Source organism: Calliphora vicina, chromosome 2, assembly GCF_958450345.1.
Source record: "Calliphora vicina chromosome 2, idCalVici1.1, whole genome shotgun sequence".
NCBI lineage: Eukaryota > Metazoa > Arthropoda > Insecta > Diptera > Calliphoridae > Calliphora > Calliphora vicina.
In genome coordinates this window covers 116,874,421-116,895,778 of record NC_088781.1, presented here as the reverse complement: position 1 = coordinate 116,895,778, position 21,358 = coordinate 116,874,421, and the positions used below count along the sequence as shown (strand labels likewise).

General features: G+C 30.2%; 1 protein-coding gene across 1 annotated transcript; it reads right to left on the bottom strand.

Moving 5' to 3' along the window:
- Positions 1–9,010: 9,010 nt before the first annotated feature.
- Positions 9,011–19,498, bottom strand: vig (vasa intronic gene). The gene is made up of 3 exons (XM_065499666.1): positions 18,593–19,498; positions 11,663–11,932; positions 9,011–11,600 (listed from the first exon to the last, which is right to left on the bottom strand). Exons 1-3 carry the CDS (start codon positions 19,215–19,217, stop codon positions 11,158–11,160), a joined length of 1,338 nt encoding a protein of 445 aa, XP_065355738.1. The 5' UTR covers positions 19,218–19,498; the 3' UTR covers positions 9,011–11,157.
- Positions 19,499–21,358: the final 1,860 nt, after the last annotated feature.

Below are 21,358 nucleotides of genomic sequence, written 5' to 3'. Positions count from 1 at the left end.
TTTTTTGGCGACTTCTTTATTCTTCTAAAAAAACTGAATGTAAAAATAACTTTTATACAGTGTCTCCGATAAATTTATAAATTTTGCTAAATTATAAAACGAAACGTGATTTTATACACTTTTATAACGTTTAATTTATTCGTACTATCCAATTTTAATTAATTTAATCTGGCATTTGTTCAATTGTAATAATTTTGAAAGAATGCATTGAAAATTAATTTTTTCAGAAACAAAATAACGTTAAACTTGGAATAAAAATTAATACTGTTAATTATTTTTTTCTTTTCTCTCCCTTAAGACACTCCAGACAAAACGACCAACCAAAAACCCTGATAATTCCGTTCAAATCCGGCACAGTGGGTTTTATCGAAAGAAAAGTGTTAATAAATCTGTGCGTATGATTTGTTAGTGTTCGACTTGTTAATGGGGCTGTGCGCTCACAAAATCACAAGTAATTGAACATTTTCAATTACAAATCAGACGAACAAATGATTCCGTGTATGGCCAGCTTAAATAACTGCCAAAATGATTAAATATTCAGTTCTACAACATCATAATTTTTTCCTACCCTGATGATGGTATATTTCGCAACTCAAATTCTAATAAGATTTTAAAATCATATGAAAACTCGCTTTATTGACATTACCAATTAATACATAAAATTACAACTCTGTTCATTAAACCAACATTGAGTGAATTTTAAAACACTCATTTGCAGTAATCGGACACACAGAAACACACTTGAAAATTGCTAGCCGATTTCGGTTTTTTAATTGTTCGATTATTAAATATTTATGTAAATTTGCTTGTTTTTAAAACAGCGCTATTGTTTAAAGTGATTAAAACTTACCGCAAAATTAAAATTTCTGCATAAAAAGTGAGCTGAAGATTCTTGAACGGGATTTGGTAAGTTTGTGGTTTTAAAGGAACACTTCTTAATTAATACTTATCAACAGTTTTATTTATTAACAATTATATTGTTATATATTTATTGATTAAGGTTTCACTTAAATAAAATGTTTAAATTTAATAAAATTACACTTTTTTAACAAAAATTCGGGACAACTTGCAAAAACTGCCGTTATTTTTCACTATAGTTTTCACTCATTCGGTTTTTTCTTTCTTTCATTAACTATATCGGTGATGCCATATTAATGCTAAGAATGAGCTTTATAGAAAAGTAATAAACAATAATTTAGTTATTTTAAAAGAATTGATATTAATTAGAAATTAATAAAAAAGTGTTTTTATTATTTATAATATTAAAAAATATAATTTATTTATGATATATTGCTCAATTTAAATATTTTATCAAATACTCATTTACAAAATTAAACATATGGCAAGGCCATTCTTTAAAACTCACTCAAATTAAAAAGCAACTCTGTAATTTAGCTGTCGTTTCATTTCATTTTAATTCTTGCCGCCACATTGTTGTCTGTCGTTCATCATTTTGTGAATTATTTAATGAAATTTATTTAAAATAATTGCCAATTAGAATCAAGTTTTGCCAAAAATAAAACTACTTAGTTTAAATTGAATTAGTAAAATTATATACAATAAATATTTGCAATATATTGTGACATGTGTTAAAGAAGAAAACTTGGTGAGTTTTTTGGTGTTGGTAAAACGTATAAAATTGTTTATTTGTTAATAATAAATATTAAAATTCCTTTAAATAAGTGTTGAGACTGTGTTAATTGCAAAAGTTTTTAATATTACAAATTCCAAGAATGTTTTTTTGTTACAAAAATCATGCTGATGTGCCGTTATTTTTTTTGGTGCTCCATCATATTTCTCGTTTCATATCCATTTTGTTTCTTCTATGAAAAATGCTTGTTCAGCTATTTTTTTCAAGTTTATGTTATTGTTTTTGTTGTATTAATTCATTCACTGCTGCAGTTTTAACGGTACACATTTTTCATGTGCAGTTTATTGAGTTGACAACAGATTGTTTTTGTTTGCTTTACATATCTTTAAAAAATTACTTTCATTCACATTCTCTAGAATTAAGAACTTTTTCGAGAATAGATTTTAAAGTTCACAGTTGAGTGTTGAAATCGGACTCAAATGAAGTGGCACACATAGAAATGTAAAGAGTGCTTAGATTACCCAGCAGTTAAGTAAGTGGTCAATGTATCCCTTATAGACAGACTAATGTCTGATCACTTGGCTGACTCCAATTTATATATTTTTTGGGACATTTGACACGTTTGTGATCTTTGTAGTGTTGAGAGAAGTCAATTGATTACGTTTTACATCCTAGGTAATGTAGCGCGAAGTCAATTGTTACTATAGTGTGTCTAAGTAATATAGAGTGTAGTCACATTAACTTTAGAAAGTAGTTATTTTACCAAACCAGGAGTAATAGTATATTGGAGAGTAGTTGGATGAAGGGTTGTTTACAAGCCTTTGTTGAACAGTCTACAATTAAAATTTGACAAAAAGAAAGAAAATACCGAATATAGTAATGTCTGATCAGTTGGCTAACTCCATTTGACACATATCTGCTATTTGTAATGCAGAGAGAAGAGAAGAAAATTGGTTACTTTATATATTCCAGGTAATATAGCGTGAATACAATTGCCACTTAAATGTCTCTAAGTAATCTAGAGTGTAGTCACTTTAAACGTGTTGTGAGTAATTCGTACAACTGGTTTTATACAAATTGTGTTGATATATTTCTCATACAGTTTATTTTTGTTTTGCTTAAGAATACCGACATCCCATGTAAATTCGCGTGAAGCCAATTGTCACTTAATTGTCTCTAAGTAAACTATAGTGTATTCACTTTAAACTTTATACTGCACTTTAGAAAATACAAATTTTACCAGCCAGAAGTAATCGGATTTTTTCAAGCTGTCTATAAGATCTCTTCTTATCAAACTAAGGTCAATTAGCACGCGTACATGTTAAGTAATTTAACTATGTAGTTATGTAGCTGATCTAATAACCAGTTAGATAGCTAGGAAGGTAACTAACTCTATGTAACCGGTATGTGAATCCAATGTGTTGACTACTTTGAACAAGCTATTAGACAGTCTTATTGTATAAGGGTCAATTGACTGACCCCTGCTAATGACATTCACATGTTAAAATAACGCGTCACATAAATACTTGTCACCCTAAGTGATAAGTAAAAACACTAGTTAGGGACAGCTGGGTATAAACTGCTGGGTATAAACTGCGACAAAAGTGTAGCTGAAATTTTGTAACAACTTAAATATTTCCCATTAGTTCTTTTCTAAATAAGTATAGAAATAACGAAATTTTTTCAAAAACTTCAAAATTCTATTTTGTTTGTCTTTGTTTTTTCCCAGACTGTGTTAATAATGCCCCAAAATAGTATCCAATATCCACTTTAGTAACAATCTACAAATAAAATAGTAATGCTAGTTCGTCTCTTGGTTAAATGCCCATGAAAGAGTGGGCTTTTTTTCTTACCCATAGCCTATCACAATTGTTTCATCAAATGAGCTACTCTCATTATTGCTTCGGAACAAATCTAGAAAACCAAATTTTTTTCTGGTCAATATTTTCATAATTCTGTTCCTCTGAAGTTGAAAAGTTGATTTGATAAAAACTTTGATGTTTGTTATCGCATCGAAACATGTTTTATATTTTTTTTGTTTTAATTTTTTTTTATATAGGTATAAAAACAAAGACAAACTGCGAAGCGATTTGCTTGTCTGCAGGTACACCCAGAGTCTGAGGGAAATCGAACCCCCAAACCTCAGATTAATAGTTCAGCACAACATCGACTGATCAATAGAAATAGCTTTAAAATGGGATTTAAAGCATCTCAAATTATTAACACATTTGGACCCAGTTCCGGATTTTCGGTTTTTGCATTTTTTTTAAGTCTATTTTATTTAAAAAATTACCGTAAAAATGCTAGGAATTATTATATTTAATGTAGCAAAGATTTATATTTTTAATTTAAGATACACCTTCAATCCTATAACTTTTAAAATCTACAGTGACTCTCATTAATATTCGGTTTTTATGTATCAGTTTCTAAAATCTGAAAATTCTCAATGAATATAATGAAATATTTTTAATCACCCCTATCGCGAATCAACATTTCACATGAAATATTTTTCCTTTTCCTTTTTTCGTTCATCAACTTTGTTCACATGAAAAAAATTCCCCTTGTGAAATTTTTAGATGGAATTTTGTAAACAATAAACAGCTGTTACGAACAAAATCAACTATTGTGAATGTAAAGTTCATCATGATATTCCCGATAGCAATTTTCCCTTCGAGGGAAATGAATATTTCATGGGAACAAAATTTCACATGTTATTGCCGATAGGGGTGAATGTTTATTTTTTTACTTAAAGGTATATATTTAGAGCCTACTTTCGACTAATTTGTTTTAATTAATATTGAGGGAATTTATTTTAAAATAATAAACTAAAATACTACAGAAATGCATGCTTCATTAATATTCGGTTTTTTAGTTTTACCATAAATCTGCATATTTACATCAATTATTAAAACAAACTGGGCAGCCCAAAAAAGCTTACCGAGATGGAAGAGCTTCGTTTTGTTAGAAAAATCAAGGCTAACCCACGCTTATGTGCCCCCATTTGAATTTGGAAAGACAGTTTTAGAAGTAACAATAAGTCGTGCCATTATAAAATTAGGGTTCAACGGCCGTATTGCCCGAAAAAACCTTTCGTTAATTTAATGTTTTTTTCGGGCAATACGGCCGTTGAATAATCGGTTAAAATTTACTAAGGAGCATATAAAAAAGAAGTAAATTGGAAGGAAGACGTAATTTTTTCGATAAAAGCTTATTTAACTTATTTAAAAGTGATTGCAAAACTATGGTGTGGCGGAAACTGAATTATTAGTTAAAAGGTAAAAAATATTACTACAATAGTTAAGCATGTTGGAAGAAGTGTAATGGTTTGGGGCTGCATTTCAGCGAAAGGGGTAGGGAAACTGGTATTAATCGAAGGCATTATGATCAAGGAAGTTTATTTGAACATTTTGAGAGATAATTTTAAACAATTGACAGAAAAAATGGGAATTGCAAGAACCCTAAGCATAAAGCCCAAGTTTTGCGTGAGTGGTTGCTTTATAATTGTCCAAAAGTAATTAGTACGTCTGCTCAGTCCCCAGACATGATTCCCATAGAAAATTTATGGGACTATTTAGATTTAGAAATAGCGGCCAAAAGTCTTTTTTATTTTGCCGCCAAATTTTAATTTTAAATATTCATATTAAAGTAAACACCTGAGAACCTCAGAAGCCAAAAATTCAGGTCTCTATGTAAACATTTTCCCTATAAACAGGGTGATTCAATATGCACCTTTTTATTATCTGATTGAAAAGTAGGATTTTCTAATAAATTTTGAATATTCAATCGCTTATAACTTTTTATTAGCAAAAGGGATTTTTATGAAGTAAACGGTTTTTGTTAAAATGGTTTCATATTTTTAATTTCAATGCAGTTATATGTTTCCACCGCTTTTAAAATCGCTTCCATATTATTTTTAAAAATGTGTTAAATTTTACATAAATTTAAGGTTTGATAGAATAGAACCTTAGGGAATTCCTAATATTTCGTAAAAAGCCTAGTACCATTTGAAAATGTTTAATTAATATAGGTATCTACACAAAATTCCTTTCCAAATAAGTTTTATATACACATCTGCTCAAAATAATAGATACACCTAATTGGAAAAAATTTAAATGGCGGTAACATTGAAAATTTCCTCGCAAGCGTTAAGAATACATCATATTATTAAAATTTCTATCTGGCAATGTAGGTTAGGTTAGGTTCCATGGGTAGCCACTCTTCAAGCAGCTCACTTGGGTCCATTCAAAACTGATCCCATTGTGATACCCAAGGGGTAAACATCTTGGTATTAATTATACGTCCGTTGTTTCCAGGCTAAACCAACCAGATTCTCTGATGAAAGAGTAGATTCGTCTAAGACTTATCCTTGATAGCTTATCTAAGCATGATAGGAATGGTGTTCCGAAGATACGTTCCCTCAGATTTATCAGAGCCGGGCATTGACAGAATATCTGGCAATGTAATGTCAGTCAAAAATCTGGCAACTATTTGCTTTCATGTTGATTTTTAAAAACGAATTTATTTGAATTACAAAAAATTATTTGCTCATAAAAATAGATACACATCAGTAATTTGTAATTTGTTTATATACAATTTTTTTTTTGTGCAATTTTTTGTTCCTATTTACGTGAAACAGTAAGTATAATTTAAATTTTAGCAACAATTTTATAAAAAATAGGACTCTTTTGAAGAAAATGGGACGAAATCATCATTGTACCGAAGATGAGAAAAAAATTGTTCAAACGATGAGAAATCAAGGAAAATCATTACGGGAAATAGCAAAGAGCATAGGAAGATCTTTACATTTTGTCCAAAATGCTTTATCTAAAAAACAAAAAAGAGAAACTAGCGGTAGACCAAAGAAAACCAGTCCAGAAACAGATAGGCGGATCGTCCTTATGGTTAAAAAAGACCCTTTCATATCATCGAAAGCTATTTCTGCGGAGCTATGTAACGAAATCAGTCCACAAACAGTTCGTCGTCGTCTTTTACAAGCTAAATTGCCGGGAAGAATTGCCAGAAAAGTGCCACTAATGCGCCAAAAAAATATCAAGACAAGATTAGAATTTGCTAAAGAGCACTTACAATGGTCCGGGTGTGAAGGCGAAAAAAAATGGAGAAATATTTTATGGAGCGACGAAACAAAAATAAATTTGTTTGGAAACGACTGCCAATGAAATGTACGCCGACCAAAAGGAAAAGAATTCCACGTTAAATTTACAAAAAAGACGGTAAAACATGGCGGGGGAAACATAATGGTTTGGGGTTGCTTTTCATGGAATGGTGTTGGTCCGATATTCCGAATAGAAGATACCATGAATGCTAGTGGGTATAGAGACATATTGGAAAACGTAATGCTTCCATATGCATCGGAAAATATGCCATTAATATGGACATTCCAGCAGGACAACGACCCAAAACATAGTTCAAGATTAGTTAAAAACTGGTTCTTGGAGAATAACGTACCTGTTTTAAGCTGGCCCAGCCAATCCCCTGATTTAAACCCAATAGAAAACTTGTGGAGTGAATTAAAGATAAGGCTTTCGAAGGAAGTTTTCAAAAATAAAGACGATTTATGGAAGAAAACGCAAAAAATATGGTACGAGATTCCATTGGAGAAGTGTCAGAACTTGATATCCAGTATGCCCAGAAGAGTGGAGAAAGTTTTACAAAACAAAGGTGGATATACTGGATACTAGCTTTACTTTAATAATAAACTAATTTTTTTAAGATAAAATTTATTAGCTTTTGTTTAATAAGAATTTTTAAAAATGTATCTATTATTATGAGCACCAAATTTTTCGAAATTTAAGAAATTTAATTTACTTTATAATATTTATTATTATGAAATATTTTGTTTTTGTTTTTTACTCTCCTTTTAACTATAAATAAAAATCGACTGAATTTTTTTTATAATTTTACAATATACCATTATTTTTTTTCGTTTTTAAAAAATAAATTTTGGTGTATCTATTATTTTGAGCAGATGTGTATATACGGAAGTCATGTCACCTAATTTTATGACGATCGGTTCATAATTAGTCATAGCTTCCATATAAGACCAGCTTCCGAAAATCACTTTAACGAGCATAAATCTATTAACAATTTTGTTATAAACATAAAATTCAACAGAAATAACTTCAATATAGACATAAATCACAAGACCTAATTTCATGGCGATCAGTCCATAATTAGCCATAGCTCCCATATACGGTCCTCTTTCGAAAATCACTTTAATGAGTATATGTATATCTCTTAAAAATGTTGGGATCGGTCCATAATTCCGAAAATCTTTCACGAAAATAAATTATTGAAATTTTAAAGAAAAAAAAAATGATTTTGTTCATTTTCTTAGTTTAGGGTATTATATTGTCGGGCTTGACGGACCATACTTTCAACTTATTATAATTCTTTACTACTATTATCATTATTTATTAAATTTTATTGGAAAATAAAATATTTCTTATAAAACTTTTCTAAAAAAATTTAAAATTTTTTAATTATTCGACAATAATATGGACTCAGAAAGGTTTTTATATTATGCAATACAATAAATACTCAATTTTTTGTTATAAATTTCATATGCAAATTGCAAAAAAAAATCTTACTTAAATTATGGCTAATAATTCTTCAGAAAATAACTATCACTTTTCTAGACATCATAACTACATTCCGCCACAACCTAATATAGAAATTAATATACCAAAATAAGGGTAAACAAGTCACCTATCAAACAAAAAAAAACCGCATTAAAAAATTCCGCCTGTGTCAAAGTTATAGTGTTTTGGCCGCTATTTTTAATTTTGCCACACTGCAGTGCACTGTGCGCCGAATCAACTGAAATCCCGTTTCATTGAAAAACGATATCAAAAAAAGGCAGCAGGGATAAAATCAGTGTTGATTAATTATAATTTTTTTTAAAATATGCCAAACTGTCCTTCTGAGGTTATAAAAACTAAAAATAAAATTAAATTCTGTAAAAAATACTCCAATTTTTAATTAAAATTTGTCTTGAAAGGATTTTTCGATCTTAACTTTGTTATTATTACTTCAATTTGATGAACATTTTTCCATAAATCTGTATTTTTATTTTAAACTCCTATTTTTATATTATATTATTTTTTTTTTTAAAATTTAAATCGATCCAAAAATATTTACTTTTTCATTCTCGGATACTTGATGTTGCCGGTTAATCGAATCACGAATAATCGAGACCTCACTGTATTAACTTATCAAAAAGTACTTTTTCTCTAAATTTAAAAAAGCCGCATTTCCACTACTATTTTTTCGGCACTACCGAATAAAGCTTTTTCATTTATTTGAAATCATAATGTTATTGCTCATTTCATGCAAAACCTCAAAATGTTCACGAAATGAGCGATTTTCTTAACCCTAACTTTGAATCAAAACAAAAAATCATTTTATATTTTTTTTTTTGTAGTTTTATCAAATTTTTATTTAAACGATTTTTCAAACATTTTGTTTTTTGTTGTTTCTTTGGGTCAAAATACATTTTCTTTTTCTCAAAAAAAAAGTTGATCATTAATATTAAGTGTTTTTTTATCTTCTTCTTGCTGTTGTTGTTCATTAATTATAAATTGTTATTAACTTTCATTGAGGTTTTCAGGGAGCAGAGGACTAAATATGCAAGATGAGAAGTTGAGTGTTGAGTTATTTTCATTACTTATTATTACTTTTACTTAAAGAAAAGGGAGGTTTTCTTCTTGACATCTTAACGATGCTTGAAAAGTAGTAAGTAAGAGTTTATTACAACGAAAATTAAAACAATATAAATGTTTTTTATTCTGTTTTTGACATATTTTTTCGTTTTTTTTTTCTTCATTTTTTTTTTTTTAATTATAATAATAATTTTTTAAAAACTATATATTAAGAAAACAAAATCATATCCTCACTTATAAATACATGTATTAGTATTAATATTAAATATTGTTATTGTGTTGTATATTTTTTGTTTTTTTTTGTTTTAATTATGTAATTGTTATTTCAATTTTATATTCATTGTTTTTTTCGGGGGAAATTTTTTGGGCATTTTATATTTTTAGTCTTTAAAAAGAGGTGTTAGTTATATGATACGACAATATGTTTAGATGTAGGAGAGCGGAGCATTAGAGTTGTAAGAGAGTGATTTGATTGATGATCATAATAATAATAATAATGATAATGAGTAGAGTAATAATCGTTTGTAATTTACAACCGAATTTTAAGTTATGTTTAAGTTTTTTTTCTTTTTTTGTTTTTGATTAAATTGAAGGAAGTACAGATGATATTGTAAATTAAATTTATATTCTTAATTCCAAGATTTTTCTTAAAATCATATAAATTTTTAATTAAAATCTTGCTTTATTTTTGCTTTCATATTACTTACTTTGTTACTAAAAAGTGTGTTGTTTTTGTTTTTGGGGGGAATCTTTATTTTTAATTTTTAAAATTTTTTTTATTTTATTTTGGTTTTGTTTAATTTAAAATTGTGTTTTACGATTTTTTTTTATAATATTATTGTTGTTTTATTATTGTTTACTACAAACATATTTGTTAATACAGTTAAAGACGTTGATTTCCTTTTTTTTTTCTTTTGTTTTATTAAAACTTTTTCTTGTTTAATATTCTTAAAAATCATGATAAATGATTTTTTATAATGAAAAATGTTGTGTATGTGTTTCATTTGCATGAATTTGTTTGATGATAATGCTTGATGTTTAATCAATTTAATGAAATATTTGTTTATTATGTAATTTAATGATGATAGAATATAATATTAACGATTTTTACTAATTATTGGAAAAAAATGTCGTTGATTTTTTCTTGCTTAGTTAGTTGTGATGTTTCTCAGGGTTTAATATTCAAAATTTTCTTGATAAAAATACAGTCTTGACTAACATAACGTTTTTTTCCAAAATGAAGAGTATGCTTTAAAGAACATTAATGATTTTAAGACTTAGGCTTGGAAAAGTAGTTGGAAAAAGTCCAAATGTCTATAAATCCTTGTATTAAATTAGCAAAGATCTATTTAAATCGATCATTCCGGCAGTCTTTAAAACATTTGCCTTTTTATAACTCTTTTTTGACACCTAAGAAAAATTTTATGTTTTTTTTAGCAACTCTTCATCTTTTGAGGCCACGCTTTTGTATAATGAGGATCCAATGTGGTCCAGCTTCAAAATACAAATGTGTTTAAACCAAGGCTTGATAATTTTGTGTTTTTTTTTTTGAACAAAAAACTAAATTTCTTTAGAGAAATTTAAAAATAAAAAAAGAATTTTCTGCTGTTTGGGTAAAAGATTTGGGGATTTGTGGTTTTTGTTGTTGTTGTGGCGGAAGTATTGGTGGTGGTTGGATTCTAATTTTAAATGACTTGTTTTATTTTGGCTTGAAAATAAAATAAAACTTTTTAGTTAATCTTCTTACATCTCCTCCTTACTGCTTGCTTTGCTGTTGTTGTTATAGTGGCTAAAAAAGGTGTTTCATCTCTTGAATAAATTACACCTGGTATAATGATGGTAAAAAGGTTTTTTGTTGTTTTGTTTGTAAAGCCTTAATTAAACGCTTTAAGCCAATGTGGGGAATTGACGTTCATCGTTGACCTTGGGGGCAGCATTTTGCTTGTCACCAAATTGACGTTTACCAGCAGCACGGTTGCCACCGGCATTGTTATTGCCACCACGGTTGCCCTCGAAACGTGGCTTGGGTGGAGCAGCAGCAGCACCTTCACCGCCAGCAGCAGCAGCACCACCAGCAGCAGCAGCATTATTGTTGTTGTTGCGTGGTCCATTGCGATTGCCACCGCGTCCCCGGCCACCGAAACCGCCCAAACGACGACCATCATTGAAATTGAATTGAATGTCCAAGACACGTTGTTGTCTGCCCACACGTTGGGGATACATGGCAGGATCAAATTCTAATTCTTCTTCGCTTTCGGTGCCCTTCTTTTCCTTGGTAGCCTTGGTGCTGTTCAAAACAACCATTTTCTTCCATTTGGTAGTATCTTCACCTGTAAAAATTCATTAAATTTAAACAAAAATCACTTTTTTTATTTCTATAAGAATAACTTACCTTCTCCAGCTTTACGTATATTGAATTGAGGCTTGGCACGTTGTTGTTGCTGGGCTTTCCATTCATCCAGAGTCAATTCCTTAACTTCTTCCTCAACGGGTGTCTGTTCAGTTGCTTGTTCATTGCCAGATTCTTCGTTCTTTTCAGCGGTAGTGGCGGCATTGCCATTTTCCTCAACAGTTTTAGTGGTGTTGCCTTCTTCAATGGTGTCCTTAACGGAACCCCAGTTGTGAGCGCCAGCGCCATCACGTTTATCTACAGCTTTAACACCTTTAAAGAAAACATAAAATATAGAAAAATTACATTAACGTCATTAGTTTTTACAAGTTTTCTGTTAAATTTTAAAATAAAAATTTAATTGTGTAAATCCCCTTGCTCTCTTTCATACCTAGTATTTATTTTCAATAATTTTTAAACCACTTGATAACCTTTTTGTTGTTTATCAATTTACAAGACAAGACAAAACGACATGACGAACAAACCTCCTCCTATTCATTATATTATGAGTGTTATTTATATGCTAGAATTTGCTTTTGTTCTATATAAAGATTAATGTTAAATTTAAATGTAATCATCAGGCATTATTGGCTAACCTTGCGAATATACTTACAATATAAATATTCTTGAAATTTTTAACCGATAACATGTTTATTTTTCTTCATTAAGATTAATGATAACGGTCTTGTTTATAAGGTTTGATAGGTTTTATTGCGTCTTGGTCTGAATTACAAGGGCTAGAACTGATTTGTTTTGCTTTGGTTTTTGGAAAATATCTAAACATTTAATAAAAAAAATCTGTCAATTCCTGTTTGTTTTTCTCTGTGGTCAAATATTAAATATTTGTAAGGTTATGTTATTTCGTGCCGAACTTGAACGTTTCTTTCTTATCGTTTAATAACTAATTCTTAAAAGAATAAACATATTTTTTGGATTACAAAACTAATAGATTTCTATCTACATTTTGCTTATTGCTTAGTCTTGTTCGTGTATGGTAAAATAATAGATGTAAGTGAAACAAATGTAATAACATTTTGACGCCTAGATTTTGAGGCTGTAGTTAGCTTCACTGTGATTTTTTTTGGGGAATTCTCTTAGACAATTTGTATAAATATATTTCCCTCAGATTTCCATTGTATGTTTAGATTATTTCCTACTGAAAATTAACGTTTCTACACATTTAATACAGAAATGTTTAATAACTACCCAGCAGTTCTAGGAGACAGTACCGAACTAGTGATTTTACCCATCATTTAGGGTGAGAGCTAGTTACTTCAATAGCCATGACTAGTCATTTTAACACGGTCATGTCCTAAGCAGGGGGTCAATTGTCTCTTTTTGATTACAATGGGATAGCTGGTCCAAAGTAGGCAACGCATTGAATTCACATACTGGTTATATAGCGCCAGTTACCTTACTAGCTTTGTAACTGGTTACTTGATCAGCTACTTGACTAGTTATTTTAACACGTGCATGTCCTAAGCGGGGGGTCAATTGACCCTTTTGATTACAATGTGACTATCGGATAGATGATCGAAAGTAGTCAACGCTTCTGGTGGCTAAAATAAAGTGCAGTACAAAAAAAAGTTTGAAGTGATTTCACCATAGGTTATGCATTAAACACATTCAAGACAGCAGGCTACCAACTTCAATCTGTCAAAAATAAAATGCACACGTTTATATGGAGACGATTATTTTAACGACAGCACAGCTACACGGCCACACGACAACTCATGCCGATGTAGCCGAATTAGGCTAATTTCTATTTTTGTTTACTACAAAACAGAAATAGTGTTGCTAATATAATAAAAAAATGTAAATCAAATTAGAGCTTAAAAAAATATATTTTTTTACTTAATTAAGAGAAGTTTCTGATAACCATATTGAAATAAATTAATAACAGGTACATAATTAATTATAACCATATATATATTTTTACTCAAAATAATTGTTTCAATCTTAATTACTTTGGAATTTTGTACGGTTATTTTTTATTAAAGTGGCACCACTGAATTATAAATCAGCTGTTTACTTTGTAGCTGTCGTCTTTGAAATAATTCAGTATCTGCCACACGACTACAACTGTAACCAGCAGAATTTGTGTTCGTGTAGTCGTGTAGCCTGTTGTCTTGAATGTGTTTAATGCATTACTATGAGACACTAAATTGACTATTGACTTCATGCTAAGTTACATGGGATATCAGTATACTTAAGCAAAAATAAACTGTATGAGAATTATATTAACACAATTTGTAAAAAACCAGTTTGTACGAATTACTCACAAAACGTTTAAAGTGACTACACTCTAGATTACTTAGAGACACTTAAGTGACAATTGTCTTCACGCTAGATTACTTTGGATGCATAAAGTAACCAATTGTCTTCTCTCTGCACCACAAAGTGCGCACACGTGTCAAATGATAAGACATTTGTGACAATTACTGTCTTTAAGGGATACATTGACTACTAGCTTAACTGCTGGGTAGTTACAAAAAGTATAAACAATAGAGCTCTTAGGTGACAAAAGGAACTTAAAAGGCTGATTAGCATTGTGAAGCCAACGAACTTAAGATACAATATCTTGACATAGCATATGGTTGGACTGCAAGATGCCAAGACTATGGATCAAGTTAGACGTGACAAGGAGTAGTTTCAGAATTATTGTAAGTGTGATAAAAGGGATCACTGTTCGATAAGGGCTAGTAATTGCAAATGCAACAGATACTCTCCAGAATACAATAGGATGTGCGAGGATGAACAACAGTTGGAAAACATCGAGTATATTATCTGTCCATGAATAGAACAATGAAGTTTTCATACATGTTACTCCGATCTATTAATTTTTATACATTTTTCTAAAGGTGCAATGGCTGCTAAAGGTCTCTGAATGGAGATGTACAATGTTGTTGCTAAAACTCTTGTAGAAGAACTCTTTATTTCCTGTGGAGAAACTTTCGGTTGATACATTTCTAACACTTTGATAAAATTGAGGGTGAAAACATTATTTGAAAAGAACACGTTATACCTTTACCAAACTACATTTTTTTTTTTTTAGAAAAGATCACAGAAATGGGTAAAAGGCAGAATAAAGGCATCATTTATGCCAGAAAAGAAAACACCATAATATTTTCCAATATCAATGTATAATTCATGTAAAATCGCACGATACCTGCGAGATGTCTGGCGATAACTGATTAATATAGAATAAGCTTGTACAGTTAGAACGAGTATTAGGTTTCGGATTAAGGAAAATTTCCAGATTCCAGACTGACTGTCTTCTGTTAAATTTACCATGTGTAATTAACTTTAATTAGAATATTGAGTTATTTTGAAATGAGTACATTATAAAAGTCTCCATCAGTTTCAAATGGATTTTGTGGCTTTGTTTTTGAGTCTAGAGATTTAGCTAATTTATCCAGTTTCCCAAAATAGATAGAAACTATTCTCAAGCTCTTTAACGCTAGTTTTATAACTACTTTCTGATAAGAATTTGTGCAAAAATACGATGGAAACAAAGATTTAAGGAAATGTAAACCGCACAATTTAAGAATATAAATAACTATTTTTAAATTGTCTTCATATAGTAAAAAAAACACTTTTAAAAGCGTGTAATAGACATTTTTCAGGACCCACTGATATCACAAATGTTGTCCACTGCTATTACATATATTCTGTCATCTGATGTTACCTTTTGTTGCTATATTGTCTTTATACAATCCCAAGCTTTGGGCGGTGCTTGCATTAACCCATTCCCAGCCATTGTACCTGCTTGAGTACAGAAAAAAGGCAATATTCAAATACTCATAAATTTTTTAACAAGATAAATTTGACAACTTTTTTTTATGATTTTGCATTCAACACACTGTGCTTTTAAACATCACACATAAAAAATTTAAAAAAATAATACCCTTAAGGTATATTTTGTCCTGTTTTTATAATGCTATATTATTTTTTGGAATATTAGCGAGGTTAGTAACAATTGAGCTGCGGAGAGCAAACACAGTTTTACGAAAGCAAGAGGTTTTAATAATTTTCTGAAGTAGAGTGATTAAGTGTACATTTTATAAAAATGTATAAGAAAAATAATTTTTTGGGACGAAGTTATGTGATTAGGAAAATCGGTGTACCCAATTGGGTACAATGGCTTGATATGTATTATTTTTTTTAAGAGTTTTCTTACGCTAAAATAGAATTTCAGACTATCAAAACGTGAAGTTTTTAATGCAAATGTTTTAAAAACTAGATGTTTTGGAAAAATATGAGCACCACAATTTTGATAGCTATTATTTTTATCAGATCCTGATTGTAATATGGATGAAGATGGTGTTGCTGACGATATTGTTAGAGATTGCATGTACCAGGTGAAATATAAGTATTTTGTGACAGTGAAGCGACGATGATGTTCCAATTGAGATGTTCTGACAGAAAATAATGCTCTCAAGATCAAGCAAAACAAATTATATTTGGATAATAAGACCATGCGATGTTCAAATGTCTCAAACTATTTTTTTGGACAATGAGTTCAATATTATTTCATACTTGAATGGGTAAAGGTTATTAGTTTAACCATTTAGCAGACTTGCATTTATGCATCGCAAGCTGATAAGCACAATTTATCCTTCAACGCAGAAGATTTGAATATATTCTTGAGTATTTTGCTTTACAGTGGATTTCGCTCTATGCCAAAAGAAGATATGTATTCGATGCTCTGCGAAGATACTCGCAATCCAAAATTTCCGAAATTATATCACGGAACAGATTCAATGAAATAAAACGTTTTGTTAATTTGGCTGATAACACTAATTTAGATGCTACTGACAAGGTGAGACCCATATACAAATTACACTGGCTTCTGGTGTCGCAACTACTCCTGGAAACCAATTTCCTTAAAGGATAAAAAATCCCCTACGATGGGGTGAATGTCATAACAGAATAAGATGGTTGTATAAACAATGCGATATTGCGTTGTGTTGAAAAAGTAATGTTTTAAAAATTTTCACACATTATAAAAATAGCATACACTTTACGCCATTGTACCCATTCAGGTACAGCCCCAAAAACACGTTTCCTAAAAATTTTTTTTAATTTTTTTTAATTTTCTATGTTCTTTGACCGTATTTTAGTTTAAATAAATAAATTAATTTAAAAATTTTTCATTTTAAATGGTCTTGGTTTTTAATGGGTTAAGCTGGCTTGAGTTTTTTTATTCCACTTTTGTATTTACTATCTGAAACAAATTTGCGCCAAATACGATTGAAACAATGATCTAAAGAAATGTAAATTGCAATTAAGAATACTAAAATTATTTTAAGGAAAATTGTTATTTTTGACTTTTTCATAGTAAGAAAAAAATCTATATCAAAGGGGGAAATATAGACAGTTTCTCAAGACCCTGATATCACAAAGGTTGCCCACTGCTGTTTTATTCTGTCTTCTATATGCTCGTTCTTGTTGCTACACATTATCTTTATAATACAATAATAGAGCATTGGAAAATAGCACTGGATACCTATAATAATAAAAAATGAAATACAAAAATATTCTTCAACAAAACGCCCACATTTTTTCTAAAACCGCACAGCACACACAGAGTATAAAAACTTAAATAAATATTATCTCAAATACATATAATGAAATATTGTGCCAAGAAAGCAAAGTTTTGGAAAATTTTTAAATTCCAAAATACATAATAATAAATAAATTGTTTACAAAATGCAAATATGTATATAATTTTGTCAGTTACATGAAAAGACAGCGACACAACAATGTTGTATATTGTATGTATTTTAAAGGTTAAGGGGCATTAGGAAAGGTGGGAAAAAAATCGACTAAAATGAAAACAAAAAAACACGTGATAAATAGACTTTGAAATGCCATAACAGCTAAAAGAAATCATTTTGTAAATTCGCTTTTTTAGACACTTCTAAATAGGCAAGTCACTTTCAGTTTTCTTCAATAACTTGACAGAAGACGGAAAGCATGGAAAAATGAAGAGCATAAGACGTAGAGGAGACACTTGTAAAGTTTTTTTTTTTTTTTTTGCTTTTGATTCTTCTAACGCATGTTATAACATACAGTACAAACGTAGTATTTCACTTTCGTCTTCATTTAAAACAAGATCTATAAAAATTTCAAATTGAATTTGATCAAGAGAATAAAAAAAGTATTTTAGCTCTAGCAAATGAGACGAGAGTTTTGAACAGCAGAAAAGAAGAGAGTAAATTTTGAACTATTTTTAAAACACATGTATGCATAGTTGGACTGACTGACTTGACAATATGTACATATATATTATTTCTATATGCTTCTTCTATTTGTTAAAATTATTCGCCGATCACATTTTTTCGTTTTCGAATAAATTATGAATAGACAAGAAATTAAGAAAAAAAAATATTTTTTGACAATAATAATTTTCAAGAATCAAGAAGACACAAAATGTTCACACATTTTTTCAAAATCAGAATTGAAATTATCTTATTTTTGCTTGTTTCTATTGCCTCCCGCACTGTTTTTTCTATATATGTATCGTTGTGTAGTGGAGTGGAGTAGGAGGAGGAGGGTTGGTTGGGATAGTGTGTTAATATTGTGTCTCTATAGTGATCATGCTTCATGTTATTAACCCCACTTCTTACATTTTTATTTTATTTATTTTTTGTTGGTGGTTCCTTATCATCTTCACTACCGACCGACGACCATATGTTTTTGTGCGTTTCAATTTTAAGGTTTAGAAAAGGTTTTTTCGATTTGCGTTTAACCTCACCACAATTGTTTTTGTATATCAAGCATTTTGCTAATCAGTTTTTTAAATAAATGATGGTTAGAATTAAACATATACTATGTATGTTGAAGAGGAGGCTTTACATCATCGTTTTTTTTTTGTTTTTTGAAATAGTTTTTGCATGTGTAATGGTAGATAGCTAGCTCTACACTTACCAGTTTTGTCAGAACCCGATTGACGATCAAATTCACGTTTACGATTGCCGCCTTCGAAATTACGATTGCGTGGTGGACGATCGGCACGATCACCACCTCTGAAGGGGGGACGTTCACCGCCAGCAGCAGCTCCAGCTTGTCCATTTTCGCGTACATTACGACGGTTATTGCGTTGTTCACGTGTTTCACCATTTTGTTGCCTGAAGTTGACATTGCGCTGTTGTTGTTGTTGGCCTTGACCACCTTCACGTGCCTCACCGTTATTGCGTTTACGATTGGCGCCACCAGCAGCACCACCAGCACCAGCGCCAGCCCCACCTTGTTTGTTGAATCTATCAGCAGCACCTGCTGCCGCGGCATTGGGTTTCTTATTGTCGTTCTTGTTCAAGGGCTTATTTTCCTTTTCAGCCTGATTGGATTTCTTCACTTGGTTGGTGTTGGCTGGTTTGTTCGTTGTCTTGGGACCGTTGGCGGTTCCAGTAGCGCCAGCCGCAGTTGTAGCAGCGCCACCAGCAGCAGCAGTCTTAACCTGCTTTTTCTTCTTGGCAACAATATTATCTAATGGATCACTAATATCATCGTCCATGAACAAAAGTTCATAACGATTTTTCCCAGCTGAATCCATTATTGAATTTGAAATTTATTTATTTTTTTGTATTTATTTATTTTATTGAATTATTTTAATTCACTCCTCTATTTTTTCCTTCTGTATTTTAAAGTTTTGCACCCAAAATCTTTTAGCGGACTGCAATATATTTAATGTTAACCTTAATTTTGGTATTTTATTTTTTGCGTTCTTCTGCACACACACTCTCAAGTCTTTTTAAATCTTAGAACACATGCCCACCATTGAAAAAAAGCATGGTATACACATATCAAATACGAATTTCGATGGATGGCATAGAGCTGGATGGATGGATGGTTGGAATAATAGGAATTGAACAAATGATAAAAGAGTATAATAGTGTGTAGAGTAGTGTAGTACAAATAAAAAGAACAATATTAAAAAGTCTCTGGCGCTATATGTGTAGTGTACAACTCGTACTATTATGAGTGTGTATTGTGTTTTCTTTTCTATGTATTTTGATTTTATTTTCTCTCTCTCTTTATCTATCTCTCTTCTATCCGTATCCCCCAACTTTGACAGTTGGGTTATTCCTCCACCTCCTCATACTTTTGTGGTCTATGTTTCCATGTATACGAAAATATAAATATAGTACTTGATTAAAATCAACCATGTTCTTCTCTTTTGGGGGGCTGCCTTCCGTGGCTGTGTTTTATAAGCATTTGCTAAGTGTTATTGAGAAAAACATCCACTAATTGGATTCGTTTTTTACTACAAAAAGCTGTGTTTAGTTGGCAAAATTTCTGTATTTTTTTATTAAGTTTGAATTAACAAAACTAAATAGTTTTGGCTATTAATGTGATTCTAATTTAATTCCAATAAGAAAAGCTTTGTTAACACTTCCAATACAATGTTTCTACTTACATTCATTTTTAAAGAAAGATGCAAATTTTTGAAGTTGTCAAAAAATCCAGTTGAAAATTGGTAAAATTATGGGAATGAAACAGAATAGACCCATTTAAATTTAAAACTTGGAATTCCAACTTGTTAGAAAATACAGAAAATCTTGTTAGAATATTTTTTTATGAAATCCATTTTTAATAAAAATTTTGTTTTAATGAACAATTTTATATTGTTTATGTTAAAAGATTTTTTTTTTGAACTTCCTAGATAGAAACTTGAGTTTAAAATTTGAATTCAATTTGAGGTTTATTTGAGAAAAAACGTTTGAGAAATTTTATTTTCTCAATTTGATATTAAAATGAATTGAAACATAATAGTGGTCCAAATGGAAAAATGCCAATAATCTGTTATCACTTAATTTTTAACCAAAAACCGAATTTTCATATGAAAATTAACTGAAATAAAAAAAATAATGAGATTTAAATAACACAATATAAAATTTATTTCAATGTTTATTGCTTTAAAAGATTTATATGGTTCCAAAAAAGTACTTATATGTATATAGTTTTTACCCGTTTCCTCCCCTAAAATGTCAAAAATGTACCAAACATGCCCACTTTGTTATGTTAATCCAAGATACATCATAAATTTTGTTTGTATGTGCGTCCTTAGTCGATCTAACTAGGGCGATAGGGAACGTATAGGCCAAATTTGATGTTTTTACCTTTTTAAGTTTGGGCTGGGCGATGTTGAATCAGTCAGTTACTCGCTCTTTTTTTATGTAAATACAGTAGTTGACAAAACAATGGAAACTTTTCCAAATATTTCATTAGTGGTCTAAAATCTGAAATAATTTTTTAAAAAATTTTAACATTTTTGTAGTATTTTATTTGTATACTTTTATTAACTTAATTTAACAAAAAAACAAAGGACAAAATTAAATTCTAAAAATGAGAAAACAAAATTAAAAGATTTATTTATTACGGCATTGACAAAATAATGGAAACTTAGGTATTATTTTAACAAATATGGTCTAAACTTTGCAATAACTCAATATTTTGTTGGGTATCCCTTATTTTTTATAACTGCTACACATCGACGATGCATTGAACCAATTAAAGAGTCAATGGTCTCCTTTGAAATATTTTGCCATTCCCTTATAACCGCCTTCGATAAATCTTCCTTCCTTCCCATAGATTATCTATGGGATTGAGATCTGGCGATTGTGCATACCACTTTGGTCGTCTTACAAATGTTCTCTCATCACTGCCTCTTAAATTGTATTTGGATTCGTCAGA